The sequence below is a fragment of the Apium graveolens genome, chromosome 8, assembly GCF_009905375.1.
Source record: "Apium graveolens cultivar Ventura chromosome 8, ASM990537v1, whole genome shotgun sequence".
Lineage (NCBI taxonomy): Eukaryota > Viridiplantae > Streptophyta > Magnoliopsida > Apiales > Apiaceae > Apium > Apium graveolens.
Window position 1 is genome coordinate 4,744,266 of NC_133654.1, and position 15,170 is coordinate 4,759,435.

The 15,170-nt window shown below is 31.9% G+C and overlaps 2 protein-coding genes across 3 annotated transcripts; both read left to right on the plus strand.

Moving 5' to 3' along the window:
• Positions 1 to 964: 964 nt before the first annotated feature.
• On the plus strand, positions 965 to 3,673 carry LOC141679117 (auxin-responsive protein IAA27-like). Its single transcript, XM_074485609.1, has 5 exons — positions 965 to 1,500; positions 2,063 to 2,286; positions 2,774 to 2,915; positions 3,209 to 3,270; positions 3,344 to 3,673. Exons 1-5 carry the CDS (start codon positions 1,121 to 1,123, stop codon positions 3,373 to 3,375), a joined length of 840 nt encoding a protein of 279 aa, XP_074341710.1. The 5' UTR covers positions 965 to 1,120; the 3' UTR covers positions 3,376 to 3,673.
• Positions 3,674 to 4,384: 711 nt separating this feature from the next.
• On the plus strand, positions 4,385 to 10,355 carry LOC141678413 (DNA-directed RNA polymerases II and IV subunit 5A-like). Of its 2 annotated transcripts, none has more exons than XM_074484724.1 (5): positions 4,385 to 4,883; positions 5,274 to 5,481; positions 7,420 to 7,599; positions 8,186 to 8,299; positions 9,950 to 10,355. In XM_074484724.1, exons 2-5 carry the CDS (start codon positions 5,281 to 5,283, stop codon positions 10,073 to 10,075), a joined length of 621 nt encoding a protein of 206 aa, XP_074340825.1. In that variant the 5' UTR covers positions 4,385 to 4,883; positions 5,274 to 5,280; the 3' UTR covers positions 10,076 to 10,355. The 2 variants fall into 2 exon arrangements, with proteins under 2 accessions (XP_074340825.1, XP_074340824.1); XM_074484723.1 differs by lacking the exon at positions 4,385 to 4,883 and adding an exon at positions 5,077 to 5,177.
• Positions 10,356 to 15,170: the final 4,815 nt, after the last annotated feature.

Here is a 15,170-nt window from a genome sequence, read left to right on the forward strand (position 1 = left end):
TCTTTTTCTGATTGGCATTTCAATTGTTTCGATTACTACAAAATGGATTAGCAAGATGTGAAATGTGATGTGCACATTTCATTACTTCAGTCTTACTAGTCTGTAGATATCAAATCTTGTAGTAGTACTCCCTCCGTCCCTTTATACTTTATACGTTTCCTCTTTTGACTTTCGGTACTATTTACGGTAAACGATTGACTACTAATTTACGTTTAACCTATAATATCAAACATAGTCATGAGTGATCTCGTTGGAATCGTATTTATCAGTACTTTAGTACAGTGAAATTTTTATATTTAATACTAATACGAATTTAAAGATATTAACGATCAAAAGTGTGCATTGACAAACGTGTACAATACAAAAAGTAAACGTTTTTAGGGACGGAGGGAGTAGTAGTTTTGTTCCCATCCCCACCCCTTCTGCAGTTCTGCTGAAGTACCAATAGTCTAAAGCTTAGAAAACCATGTTCTTGATGCGGAAGTGGATTCCTCACGAGCGATTGTTTCTAACATCTGCTCGCTATAATTTTTTGCGTATAGGCAAAAATCATAGAAGGGGTATTTTAAGCCCGGATAGACGATGTGACATTCCTGCATTTAAAATAATTTAGCATTAAATCTATTCGTGAAAATTATAAAGGATGGATAATTACAATAATCGCATGTGAGGGACTTCAACCTTCTAAATACTTGCGAAGTTCTTTGTATTACATTTAGACCGATTAATATAATATGCACATTTTGTTACGAACCTTGCTGTGGTGCACGTAAAACATTATAAGATAGATGGCGATAGGTCGATATAACAACCTGCACGGTGCACTCGAACATAAATTATTTAACATATATTTTAAACAACCCAAAATAGTACAGTCAAAATGGGCCCTTTTCCATATGTGACAGAGTGGGGAACACAAATAGCTGCCCCAACATTACATACTGGAGTAGTTAAAACATAATAAAAACATACAAAGTCCTAGCAAGCTTTTAGTACACTTTCCTATACACATCTCAAGTGTGTTCACAAAATTTTACTACTAATTTCATACCTTTAAATTCTAAAAAAAACACCCTTTTAAATTTTACCAGTCCTTTTGAGCTACATTTTGTGATATTTGATGTCTAGGCTTTTACAGGAACATGATTATATAGGCTTATCAGAGGTTTCTTCAAAAGAAAGCTCTGATAATAATGAAAGGAACTTAAATAAAGGTCTTAACTTGAAGGCCACTGAGCTAAGACTTGGTTTACCTGGTTCTGAATCACCTGAAAGAGAAAATGGAATGTGTATGAGAAATGTAGGTTTAGTCTCATCAGGGGCTAAAAGGGTTTTTTCTGATACTGTTAATGGTGGTTCTGGGAAGTGGGGTTTGGTTAATAATGGTGGATCTGAGGTTGGTTTGGTTCAAAATGGTGGAAAGATTCTTGGTGAAAGTAATTGTATTCAGTCAACTGTTGAGAAAGTGGTGGAGAAGAAGCCCCAGACTTCAGCTGCAAAGTAATTTTCTCTCTCTCTCTCTCTCTCTCTCTCTCTCTCTCTCTCTCTCTCTCTCTCTCTCTCTCTCTCTCTCTCTCTCTCTCTCTCTCTCTCTCTCTCTCTCTCTCTCTCTCTCTCTCTCCCTCCCTCCCTCTCTCTCTCTGGTTTGCATATAGTGATGGAATTGTGGAAGTATTATCATGGTTATTTAGTTCTTTATGGTGAAATTATGTGCAAATTTTTTAATTTAAGTTCTTGGTGAAATTGCTATCTCGGTCTTATTCTTGAGTTTGCTAGTATTCATTTAGTTTGAGGTAAGGCTGCATAGATTTTAAAGTGGGAACAGAAAGTTAAGAATATTTAAAAAGATATTTTAAAATAGCCATGTTTTGTTGTTGTCTTCTTTCAGATGCAACACATGTATGATATTTGCTTTGTTAATGCTTGTTGCAGAATTTCCCAATTTTGTTTTTGTGTTTCTGTATTTGTTCTCCTTGTGGTTATAAATTATCAGCTTATCTTAACAAAAAGACCAAGTTAACCAAGTGTAAATTAGAAACATCTTTGATTTTTTATCAAACAGGGCACCAGTTGTAGGATGGCCTCCAATCCGATCTTTCCGAAAGAATACCATGGCCGTTAGTCCTCCTAAAAATGATAAAAATGCAGATGACAAGTTGGGTTGTATTTATGTGAAAGTCAGTATGGATGGTGCTCCCTACCTGAGAAAAATTGATCTCACGATGTACGACAGCTATAAAGAATTATCTTTGGGTCTTAAAAAGATGTTTAGTTGTTTCACCAATGGTAAGTCTCTCTACCCTCTATTCTCTCAAGATCAATATAGCTTCAGTTTGTCGTTCAAAATCCCAGATGAAAGAAGCTTTTGGTGTTCGTCTTGCATTTTCGTGCTGTGTACTGTTTCCTCATCATATGAAAAATGTTGTAATCATGTATACTTTGTAGTATCTTAACATCATACAACTCGCTTTTCTTTTCGTACCTGATATTTATACATAAATTAGAAATCTTTTATATATTTATGGATGGTGTAAGTAAATGTGGTGCTTGTCATTCTCAAGTTAGAAAGTATAGACTGATTCTAAGGTGCTATTTTAGCAAATATTTACATTTTTGGGGAATTGCCAGGTTCTGTTGAGCTGAATCGAACTATTATAAATAAAAAATTTCGTATTGACCAGCATACACATAAAGCTCAATACACGCATACCCTCTCTTAGATTGTAACTCTACCTTGTGGATTCCTGCTAATTTCGTGATGTCTCTTGTTCAGGCCAGTGTGGTTCTCATGTGTTTCCTGACCAAGATGGGCTGAGTGAGGGTCGGTTAATGGATCTTCTTCCTGGTTCTGAATCTGTACTTACCTATGAAGACAAGGATGGTGACTGGATGCTTGTTGGTGATGTTCCGTGGGAGTAAGTATTGGTGTCACCGCATGAGTTCAATTAGTGATTGTGCAATAGTCCAACATATTTTAATGTTGATTTAATTTGAAATACTTAAGTGCCTTCTGTAATAAATGCTGCCGCTTAGGAGCCCTGAATAGCTTTTACTGGAGTTGTTTATTAGAGGAACTAGGTAGAATTATTCGATATGAGACATGCTCTAAGATTTCACTTGATGGCTTAATCCTTCAGCTATGTCTACAAGCTTAGAATTGAAAATAGTCCAACCTGATCTGGTACTTATTTTATTTTTGCTGATGCAGTATGTTTATAGAGACTTGCAAGAGGATGCGGATCATGAAAAGTTCAGATGCAGTTGGACTAGGTATGTAATGTAGAGAACCTGCTAAGTTTAACTCACTTAATAATCTTGTTCCCTTGTTCTTTTGAATCTCCAGAAGGAGAGAAAGAGTGCAGAGACCTTAACTAATGCAACTTACTTGGTAATCGGAAGAATCTACAAAGCCTGCCTCAATGCTTAATCCGTAATTTTGGAACCATGCACTTGATATGCAATCTGCAGTGCTCACAACTGTTTTAAGTATGAAGGAGACTTGTGTTCAATGTTTCACTTGATTGGCAAAAGTTGAATAACCATCCAAGTGTTTAGATCTCTTAAGATTATATCGTTTGATTGCCTATCGCTATCCCTACCCTCCATAATGTACTTTGATCACTTTTAGTACTTGAATGCTGCAATATGTAAATATATTGGCTTTGTTTGTTCATCTGTCTGTTTTCATATCTAAGCATTTTAAGGAACTTAATAGTATGTTCTAATTTTCTTCCACTGATCCATAGTCTTGTGCAGAATTACCAGTTGATACATGGAGTACTTTGTTCTGATACAATTAAGTGATATAAATGGACTCAAGGGGACATGTAAATCTTATATAAATGTCAAAGACATGAAAGAAAGGGTTCAGAAGACATTATCACCTCAATTCCTCAGAACATTTTATAAGGCATTGCCTTTGGGCACAAAGGATGGAATTAAAGACCACTTTACTTGGAAGAAAATATAAATAAATAAATAAATATCAAGTTTGGTTCATTTTAGAATAAATTGCATGATAAAAACAAGATAGGAACTTTATAAAAAATACTCATATTTGTAAACCGCATTTAAAACTCTGACGGGAGGCTTAATTGAGGTATAATCATTCATAAATTCTGGGGAAATTGTCAAAAATACCAATTTTGGGGTATTTATTTGCAAATATACCAACATGTAATAGTTATTACAAATTAACTATTTTATAGAATTTAAAATTGCAAATTTACGTTCTAAACAACCCGACCCATATCAAAACTATACGCCATTTATTCCCCACTCTGTTTTTCTCTGTAATGTTCTCTCTCTTTTATGTTCTCTCTTGCTCTCTCTCCACACACACAAATATACATACAGATTCTTATATTCAACTTGTTCTCAATTAAATTATGAACTATTCTAACTTATTGATTCTCGTAATTCACAATTCAATCAACTCAACCTTATTCTTAGTGATTTATGTGTAGATTTTGAGATTAGGGGGAATGGGTTTTTAGGATTTTGTATTCATGGGGTTGTGGTTAAGAAAGTATTTGTGGAGTGTAATGTTTTTGTTTGTAACATGCTTACGATGATGTATTTTAAGAGTGGGTTTTTTAGGGATGCGGAGAAGGTATTTTATAAAATGTGTCGGAGAGAGGTTGAGGATGTTGTTTCGTGAAATTCGATTGTGGCTGTGTATGTGCATAGTGGGGGATGTTAAGGGTACGTTGAGGTTGTTTGAGAGGATGGGGAGAAGGGGGAGTTTGGTGTGAGGGAGGATGCGATTAGTGTTGTTAATGTTCTTCCTGCTTGTGGGGTTGGAAAAATGTGGAGGAGAGGGAAGGAGGCTCATGGGTATGCGGTATAGAGTGGCTGAGATGATGAAGGTCTAGATAAAACAGGTAAAATTTGGCCTATCATGAATCAAAAGTCTAGATAAATATTCTAAATAAATATATTTTTCTTGCAAGTAATATCTGAAAAAATTTGAAAAATATCATTTCGAAAGAAATAAAATGTAAACAAACTTTCCTTATTACATAATTTGGGCTTTCAGCCCATAACATGTTTGGGCTTTATATCTTTCAGCCCAGTCAAACGGAACAAACCAGAAATATAGATATAAAAAGAAAAGCCCCAATTAAAAAATCTCTTTTCTCCTCTTTCACAACAAGGCAGTACAATTCTAGGGCTCGGTAAGAAATTGTCACTGTATCTCCACATTATTATGCATTCAAAACTTACAATTGTATGCATACGTACATACATAATTTGATAAATTTGTTGTGTAGTTTGAAGATGGCGATGACAGAAGAAGAAGTGAACAGATTGTTTAGAATTCGAAGAACAGTTATGCAAATGTTGGAAGATAGAGGCTATTTAGTGGCTGAAGCTGAGAAAGAGATGAGTAAAAATCAGTTTTTGGAGAAGTATGGTGAGAATGTTAAGAGAGAGGACCTTGTTATTTGTAAGTCTAAGAAGAATAGTCCTTCTGATCAGGTAATATCTCTCTCTCTCTCTCTCTCTCTCTCTCTCTCTCTCTCTCTTGCCTCCCTCTCTCCCCTCTCTCTCTCTCTCCATCTCTCTCTCTCTCTCCCCCCTCCCCCTCCCCCCTCTCTCTCGTCCTTCCTTCCCTCTCTCTCTATCTCTCCCTCCCCCTTGTTCTCTCTCTCTCCCCCCCTTGTCTCTCTCTTTCTCTCCCCCTCTCTCCATCTCTCTCTCTCTCGTCCTTCCTTCCCTCTCTCCCCTCCCCCTTGTTGTATCTCTCTCTCTCTGTCACTCTCTCTCTCCCCCCTCTCCCCGTGTCCGGTGTGTGTATCAAGTTTGGCAAATAATTACCTGTTCTAAGATATAATGTGCAGGTGTGTTTACATTATACGTAATTTATGTGATAAATGTAGATATAATTGTGTTGTGCATGCTTGAGGATTTGAGGTTTATTGAATGTAACGAAGAGGCTGCGGTGGCAAGTATTTGTGTATATACTGGCGTGTGCGGAATTTTTTTTAAATTTATTATTGTTTTTGGAATTTTATAAAAATGTAATAATGAAGTGGTTTCCGGAGTGTAATGTTGGTTTTTGTTAATATACCAAGAAGTAACGGTAAAAATAAAAGAAATGCGTGGGATGTATAATGATAAAGTTGTTACTCCCTCTGTTTTTTTTATTTGTTGCTTTGACTTTTGCACACATTTCAATGTGTTTTGATCGGCTACTTAAAATTATCATTTATAAAATTTCCTTTTTGTAAATAAAAGTAGACAACTTATATTTTAATTCACAAAAAAAAAATTTTAAATCATATTTCTAACTAGCCGGTCAAACCACATTGAAATACGTGCAAAAGTCAAAGCGACAAATAAAAAAACAGAGGGAGTGTTTGTTAATTTACGGAAGAAGCAACTTTAAAGTAAATTATATGTGTTGAAAATGTAATGAAAGTGTTGGTAGGAAAGGGCAAGATGGGAATTTTTTGGGAATGATTATGGTTATATCTTATATATACTTGTGTAAAATTAAATTTTTATTTAGCAATTTTTTTGTTGTCTATAATGACGGAGTGGTTTGCAGTGTGTGATGTTCTTCTTTGTTTACGTTGGGGTAATATTGTTATCTATTTTGAATATATACTTTCTTCCCGAATCACAATTTTATCTGCTTTTGATTGGAAAGTAATTAAAATGTTCAGAATCTACTTCCTTTTTAAGTACTTAAATTTTTCTAAATGACTACTTTTGGGAGACTTTAGAAGCTGAGGGTATCCTTCGGCTCTTAATAGCTCTGGAGCTGCACTTATGATAAATCTCGAAGTTAACGCCAATTGCCAGCTAAAGTAACAAAACCTATACCTCGAGTTCATGTTAGAGAAATATTTTCTTACCTTGTCCTAGGAATGGGGTTCAAATGGTAATAGCTATTAGCTATTGACATATTACCCTTTATCTTCAAAATATTTATACCCAAAAAAATGTTGCTTGGTGTTTCAGCTCTAAATATTAAGTTATGATGATGAGTTTTAATTATTTAATATTTATCAGTGGTTCAGGACGAGAAGTAAACATGTTTTGGCCTGTTGTTGGCTAAAATGTAGGCTAATATTTGTGGATAACTTAATTGTTAACCGGACCTGGGATATGAAGTTTATCCAAGGGCCTGTTCTCTACTTATAGTGGGTGTTTTTGGCATTCATGTAAACAAGTTTATGAACGGTGTCCATAAGATTGTTTATTTGCATTCAGTTGCCTTGTTGCACATCCCAGGTCTTATTTATATAGAGTGTTGTATGTTAGCTGATAGAGATTTCGGTCTTAGGATTGTTTGGTGATAAAATCATGTGTAATGTTACTCATGTCTAGGAATTACATCATTTGTTGATTTTTAAGGTTGCTGGACATATTGTTCTGTTTGCTAATAACAATTGGCTCTATTTGGATCAGATTTATGTTTTCTATCCGGAAGAAGCAAAGGTTGGTGTAAAGACAATGAAGACATACACGAACCGAATGAAATCAGAGAATGTTTTTCGAGCTATCTTGGTTGTCCAGCAAAGCCTGACTCCCTTTGCCCGTTCATGCCAAGCAGAAATATCATCAAAGTTCCAGTTAGAGGTTTTCCAGGTGATCCCTATTAATTCTGCTCATTATATCTGCGATCTGTGTGTATGCATGTGTTTTCTATATCTCATACATACTTTTTCTGTTTAGCGATGAGATTTGGTTATTTAATGGATGCATTACAGAGTCAGTTTAAATGAGAGTAAACGGAAATTCTTCTATCGTTTACCTTATTTTAACTTTCTAATGTTTTCCAGTTTTGGGGGGGTGTTAGCTGTGTTTATGTGCCAGTAGCTGTTTTGTTGGATTGTTTCAGAACTGGTTAAGTATATTTTATGTGTTCTTGTTTGATAATGGAGCATGTAGTTTAATATGATAAATTACAATACACAAGTAGTTACCAGTATAACATCCATGGCTAAGGAAAACACTCGTATATCCATGAGGGGGGGGGGGGGGTTTGAATTTATGTTGCAACAGAAGTTATTAATTATTTATCATGGAATGTGAACAATTCTTGTTTTGTCTCAGCAAGAACATAAAATTATGGGCTGAAGGCTGTAGTGGTTACTGGCTAGATTTTTTTTCCCACCAAGTTATATGTATATTATAAAAGCTAGTGCCTTATTTGTTGACTATATACACACAGGAACATGAGTTGTTGGTCAATATCAAAGAGCATGTCCTTGTTCCTGAACACCAGGTGCTTACAACAGAAGAAAAGAAGACATTGCTGGATAGATATACTGTGAGAGAGACACAGGTTTGTTTTTAGTCCTGTTTTCGTTGCACATTTTGTTTAAGATATGGATGCCTCTAAAATCAACCTAGACCATATGCAATCAAACTTTAGTCATATAACTTGCATTCTTGTTACTTTCACCGTTTTGGAGGCAATTTAACTTTTTCTGAAACTAGATTTTGGTATAAATATTTTTCGTTTATATATTAACTCGAGTCCTCATTAACTTTTTATTTCAAACGCACTCCTAACCAGCTTATATGAAAACAGCTTTTAAGTTTTAGCTGGTGAATCATCATTTGATTCAAAAGTCATGTGCTTTACAATTTTTTGTAGTAATGTTCAATTGTAGAAATTCAGATACTCGCACACCCGTGCCTCCATTATAACCCTCAACCTCTTGTTACCAAGAGAACAGGGGTATCCATGAGACTGCAATGTTAGGGATGTCTGGTGTACTTATTTTTTTGGTATGAAGCATTAATTTTTTCAGCTAATAAATGAACAAGAAAATCATTACCGTGAGTAGCGGATACTGTACCTGCTAAGTTTTCTTTTGACATGTTAGTTGAAAATGTAAAACATTTAAGTTGACTGTTTCAATTTGTGTTGTAATATATTTAATTTATTTAGTGTCATAATTTTACTATCAGACTAGTAAGTAACCATGCATATGATTTACTTTCGGACTAGTTATGTAACCATGTACAAGTTAACCCCTCCCTGTTTCATGTGTAAGTATAAGCTCTTTAGCTGATGTATGAATTTATCCCAACATGTAACCATGTGTTTCAAAAACACTTTTAACTTTCAAGTCTATGAACACTTACAAGAAGGAATTTTTTTTAGTAATGAGCTGGATGGGTTGCATAAAATTGCCTTAGAGATGCAATAACAACATAATTGTGGCATTTGGCGGGAATTTAACTAGTCGGTCCTATGGTGGCCTGTCAAAACTTGAGTAAGGCGCTTATTTTCGTAAATGATTGAGGATATTGTCGAATTTAATCATATAGAAAAGAGAAAATATTATGTCGAACATAATAGAAGTATCAAGTAGAATTACTTGCCATGAGATAAATTATTAATTAATATGGTTGAATTTCGCAAAACAAGCTCAGGTTTTTAATTATCACTTGGAGAAAAACCGTTCCGAGTGTGATTGTACCTTTTCCGTGTGCATGCTTGGGGTCATAAAATATGAATTAGATTCCAGTTTTTCATTATTGTTAGTGTTTCTTTCTTTTTATGGGATCATTTAGGAGTTATGTCTAGATAACCTTTGTTGAAGGACTGGGCACTAGATAACCTTTGTCGAAGAATTCTTTCCGGCTTTATGTAGCTTTAGCTACTGATTTAGCTTTTATCATATGAATTTGTTTCACATAACCAGCACAATCCTAGTTTTGGGCCTTGCATTTTATCATCCACATTCCTCACATTGACATGTTAAATTATTGTACGCTGAATTTTCTTTTGAATAACCTAGGCAGCTATTTGAATATCTGAAACATATAGCTGTTTTTTTTTATTTGGAGAGAATCTCTGAGCTATTTACTTTCATTTCTGATATCATGCAGTCACGCTAAAATGTTTGTCGTTCATATTCTTTATCTTATTCCACCTAGTACTGTAGTTTGAAATAATTTTTTTTAATGGATGTATTTTCAGTTGCCCCGTATTCAGCTTACTGATCCAGTTGCCAGATACTACGGGCTTACACGAGGGCAAGTTGTAAAAATCATCCGTCCAAGTGAGACTGCCGGACGCTATGTCACTTACAGATATGTTGTTTAAACTTTCGTCGAGCACTCTGGCATTTTTGTCTGTAAGATATGCGCAGTCCGGAGACGTAACTAGGATGAATCTGCTTTAGTTTAAAAGCTAGTGGAATTGGGATGAATTGTTTTGGACTTCCGGTGGAGAAAAGGGTTCCTATCTATTAAGTTCATTTATTTAGCATTTTTCTTTCTATGCTTTTGAGACAATTCTCATTGTGGACTTTTAGATATCTGAACAGGCTTTTTTTTAAATAAACAAAAAAAATAAATAAACTCAACCCAGGTTTTAAGAATTATATGTTTAAATAATTGTTGGAAAAGTGTCATGTTCTTATTGATGATTGAAAACAAATCTTTTTTTTTTTGCTTTTATTGTAATAAAGACTTAATTGCAGCAAGGTGACGGGAGATATATAATTTTTCATTAAAATGGTCAACATATACTAAACATATTCTATGTATGACTCACTCACGTATAATTTTCTTTTCGTTTCATTAGTTGTCATTAACTGACGTTAGTTTTTAAGAGGTGAATTTGGAAAAACACATTCTAATGATTTTTTTACCTACAAAGCTATATCTGTATATTATGACATACTAGCATAAATCCCGTGCGATGCACGGGTTCCTATTAATATTTTAAATTTTTATTTATCCGGTTATATTATATTTTTAAAATATTTATATAAATATATAATGATTATAAATTTATAATAGAATAACATGTGATCGTAATTTAGTAGAATAAATAGACTATTTGTAGTAGTTTAGCAGATATATAACACTATTATTTATATCTTTTAATAATATGATAAGTTGTATTCGTAGTTTAGTATGATAAGTATACTATATTTAGTAGTAGTTTAATAATTTAGTAGTTTATTAGATATATAACACTATTTATCCATTTTTGTAATAATCAAAATTAAGGAATTATTGTTGAACCAAACCGTTGAAACAAATTATCTCTATTCCGGCTATTATAGTATAGTACATATACATAACCCACTTTGTTACGATTTAGGAGCGTTGTATGTTATATACATATTCTAATGGGAAGCTGTTTTTCTTACTATTTCATTATTTTATACTAATAGATTTATATATTCTGTTTGGCGGGTTCAGATAGGAAAGAAGAACGGGCGGAAGAGTAAAAAACTACTCCCTCTATCTCAAATTAGCGGCCATGTTTGAGTTTTACGCGTATTTTAAGATGTCTTGACTGCATATTTTCATTAATTATTTTTTAAATTTTATTTTTGTAAATAAAAATTTAAATCTTACTTTTATTCGCAAAAAAAAATATTTAAAAATAATTAACGAAGATATGCGGCCAAAACACCTTAAATTAGGTGTAAAAGTGAAATATGACCACTAATTTAGTATGGAGGGAGTATAAAATATAATAATAATTAGACGTAGAGGTTAGAGCTGTCGTAAAAATTCAAAAAATCTGATATTCGCTCCAAAAATGCGCATTTATATTCAAAATAAAGTGGATAATATCCGTTCCGAAATAGAACTGATATTATCCGTATCAGAATTCGACGATTGCGAATACAAATACGGATATATGCATATTCCTATCCGATATATCCGAATCCGAATAAATATATATTATATTTAAATATTTATGTAATTTAAAATTTATTTTATTAAATTTATAGTGTGTGTATATGTATATATGTAGATATATATTAAATAATATATTTAAATAAATTTTATATAATTGTAAAAATAGTATAGACACAGATACAAAAATAATTAAATTCAATAATTTAAATATAAGAATTATATTAAAATGATAAATAAAAATATTTTTTCGATCAATAATTAAAATAGGATTAAAATAGAATTATAATTGTTAACCACAACCCTTAGGGCTGTTGATAAAAACATAATTTTTAACACTTGGCAAATTCTGATTTGTGCTCATATTGTATATGTAGGGGTCCAGTTAAATTTATGAAAGTAAGAGTAAATTTTGATAGATAATACACATGCATTTAATGCTTAAACATAGCCTTTAGGGCTATGTTAAATTTAATGCATTAGCTATGGTAGCTAACAAAGGCAGTTGACGAGTTGTCTCGGAGATGCTCATCTTTGTTGCAATTTTAGTGTAATTATTGATTATTGACAATTTTATTGTTTTGATTGATTTGAATTTTTCATAGTTTTCATTCGTTTAAGCTTTAGCCATTCATTAAGTCATGTAAACTTTAATCTCTTCTATAATGTTTCCACTTAAATCTTCTAATCTTCACGCTAAATCCTGATAGCAGCTTCGATTATTCAACACCTTGCCACTGATACCTAAACATGTTAATGGTCTTAACTGTCTATTGAAGGTTTCTTCTTTGCAGCTAATTAGAGGATTTCTGTGTATATACCAAATTTTTATTTGAATAAATTCCTCTGAATTTAATATTATTTGCAAGTTCTGTCATATTTTTTAGTTATTAATTCTAACATTGTTGAGATCATGAATGCTGCTTCAAAGAATTCCAAAAACGTATATTAAATTGTTAAAGAACGTATCGAGAATATAATTGTAAAGTTTAAGTGTATGAAACCAAGAGTCTCCAAAATTATTCATGTAAATACTAGAATATGTAATGAACACTAAAAGGAAGCTACCGTATTTGATTGAATTTATGGGACACGGGTTTATGATCGAATTTAAGGAGCAGTTATTTTTAATCAGTCGAATTTAATATTCTGTCAAAAAATGGGGGGAAACTTCTCGCTAATAACTTAAAATTTGGAAAATAAATTCGACCATTTTTGGTCGAATTTAGTAAATGGTTTGGGCGGGAAATATCCCGTTTTTTTTACCAAACTGAATGGAAATAAAAAATTTGCCGCAAAAGAAAAATCAACAAATTTGTTTTACTAAAATTCGACCAAAACCAGTAAAATTTAGTTAAATGTGAGTGAAATGAGTTGGAAATTTCTATTTTTTTAAAAAAATGTTTTTATTTTTTTAATGGTTAGTAAATATCATGCAAAGAAATTTTTTATTGAATTATATAAGAAATATTATGGATATATGTATGATATAAGAATGTATATTTTTATTTGTGTTATATTTGAAGAAAAATTTTATTTTTTAATTAGTTAGAACAAATACAAAAAAGTAGACGATATCAAGAAGACATATACTTAAATATAAATTTACAGAATATGATATTAAGGTGATAAAAATCTTCTAATTAAATAATTATGAAGAAAAAGGTTCGAGTAAATCAACCATACGAATGTGAAGATTGTGAAAATGAAGAGCGTATATCAAAATTAACCTACTTATAGTTTAAACACTAATAAGAAATACTAGCCAAACTACTCGTTTACTGTTAAAATAGCAAATCGAAAACATTCATTTTTTTATATTTTTTTTAGACCACTAAAATATATTGATCTTATTTTTAAAATATTTTTAAAATATTTTAAAATATGGGATTATTCATAAATATTTTTAAAATAATCTCAACATTAATATGGGATGAAATATTAGTTAGAACTTAGAAGTACAATTCAAATTATTGGTTAATTGTAAAAATAACAAATAAAATAAATTTGTGTTTTTCTGAAAATTTTGTCATATCACAAAAATAGATAGATCATGTCATCCGTACGGTTGAATCATTCATATTTTTCTTTAAAAAATTCGAATTATCAATATAGGACTAAACACCGGTACGAAGTAGTGGTCCAACTACTCGTTGACTGTTAAAATAACAAATCAAATAAATTTAGTTTTTTTTTTCTAAATAGTTTGTCATATCAGTAAAATATATATATTTAAATAAGGAGTGTATGTAAAAAACCAATCTATTAAAATATTAAAATCTTAAATATTTTAATAAATATATATACGTCATTTACATTAAATACTACCACAAACCGTAGTTGGTTGAATTTAGCGTCTAAATTCTACCGAAATTGGTCAAATTTAGCTACTAAATTATGCCAAAATTAGTCAAATTCAGCTGCTAAATTTGACCAAAAATGATAGAATCCAGCTGCTAGATTTGACCAAAATTGGTAGAATTTACCCGTGTTTTATTTTCAACCAAATTCGGTTGAAAATAGTAAATTTGATCAATATTGGTCGAATTTAGCACATTTCACAAGTGCCACTTCTCATGCTTTTATTGGTTGGGAAGCAAGCACATGGATTGTCAACTTAAATTAATCTCGATCATCCATTTATATCCTAATCATTTGATTTGAACCATTCAATATTTCACCCTCATCTCTTTCTCTTTATATTTCTCATTCAATTTCATTCTCTTATAATTTTTTTACACTCATACCTAATATTACTCTCTAACTACATACACACTCATACATATAATATATATTCCAAGCAATATACATATATTTATACACACACAGACCCCTCTCATATTAAACCTCATATAATTATATTTCTGCAAAGGAATTAATTTAAACCAGTTCCAGTGAATTCATCCGATTCACACCAATTCCGGCGAGTTCATCGATTTACACCAATTCCGGTGAGTTCATTTTCATCACCTCCGACAAGTATCTATGTCCACCACCTTTGACAAATTCATTTACGGAAACTTACAAGTAAAATAAATCTAATATTTATTTGTTCATATATGTGAACCAATTTAAGTTTATTCTTTGTATTTTTTTTATATTTTTTTATCATTTGGGTGAGTTAATTTTTATAATTTTTGATTTCCAATATGTTAATAAAAGATAGAAATTGTTGTATTATTAGATCTATATTACATATTTATTAATTTTAAAATAAGTAAACAAAAATTATTATTGTGTCCATTATTCTTTTATGAAATTACATTGTGTAAAAGCTGGTAACAAGTTTCAAAAATTATTCTGCTATTTTCTTTTTAAAAATATGGTGTTTAACACAGTTATTTCGACCAGATTTGGTCGAATTTGGTATTTTTGGGTGGGATTTTTGAATTTTCGTTAAAAAATTTGGGATGAATTTTTGTAATGAATCGGTCGAATTTAGTACGGCCAAATTAAGCTAAATTTAACCGCATATCTTATTTTCGACTAGTCTTTGTTCGACCAACCAGTTGTTGGTCAAAAATAAGTATTTTATACCA

Coding starts and splice junctions, on each gene's coding strand:
- LOC141678413 (XM_074484724.1), top strand. CDS start 5,281: ATGGCGATGACAGAAGAAGAAGTGAACAGATTGTTTAGAATTCGAAGA. Junction 5,482..7,419: donor AGAATAGTCCTTCTGATCAG/GTAATATCTCTC, acceptor TATTTGGATCAG/ATTTATGTTTTCTATCCGGA. Junction 8,300..9,949: donor ATACTGTGAGAGAGACACAG/GTTTGTTTTTAG, acceptor ATGTATTTTCAG/TTGCCCCGTATTCAGCTTAC.
- LOC141679117 (XM_074485609.1), top strand. CDS start 1,121: ATGTCTAGGCTTTTACAGGAACATGATTATATAGGCTTATCAGAGGTT. Junction 2,287..2,773: donor GTTTAGTTGTTTCACCAATG/GTAAGTCTCTCT, acceptor TCTCTTGTTCAG/GCCAGTGTGGTTCTCATGTG. Junction 3,271..3,343: donor TTCAGATGCAGTTGGACTAG/GTATGTAATGTA, acceptor TTGAATCTCCAG/AAGGAGAGAAAGAGTGCAGA.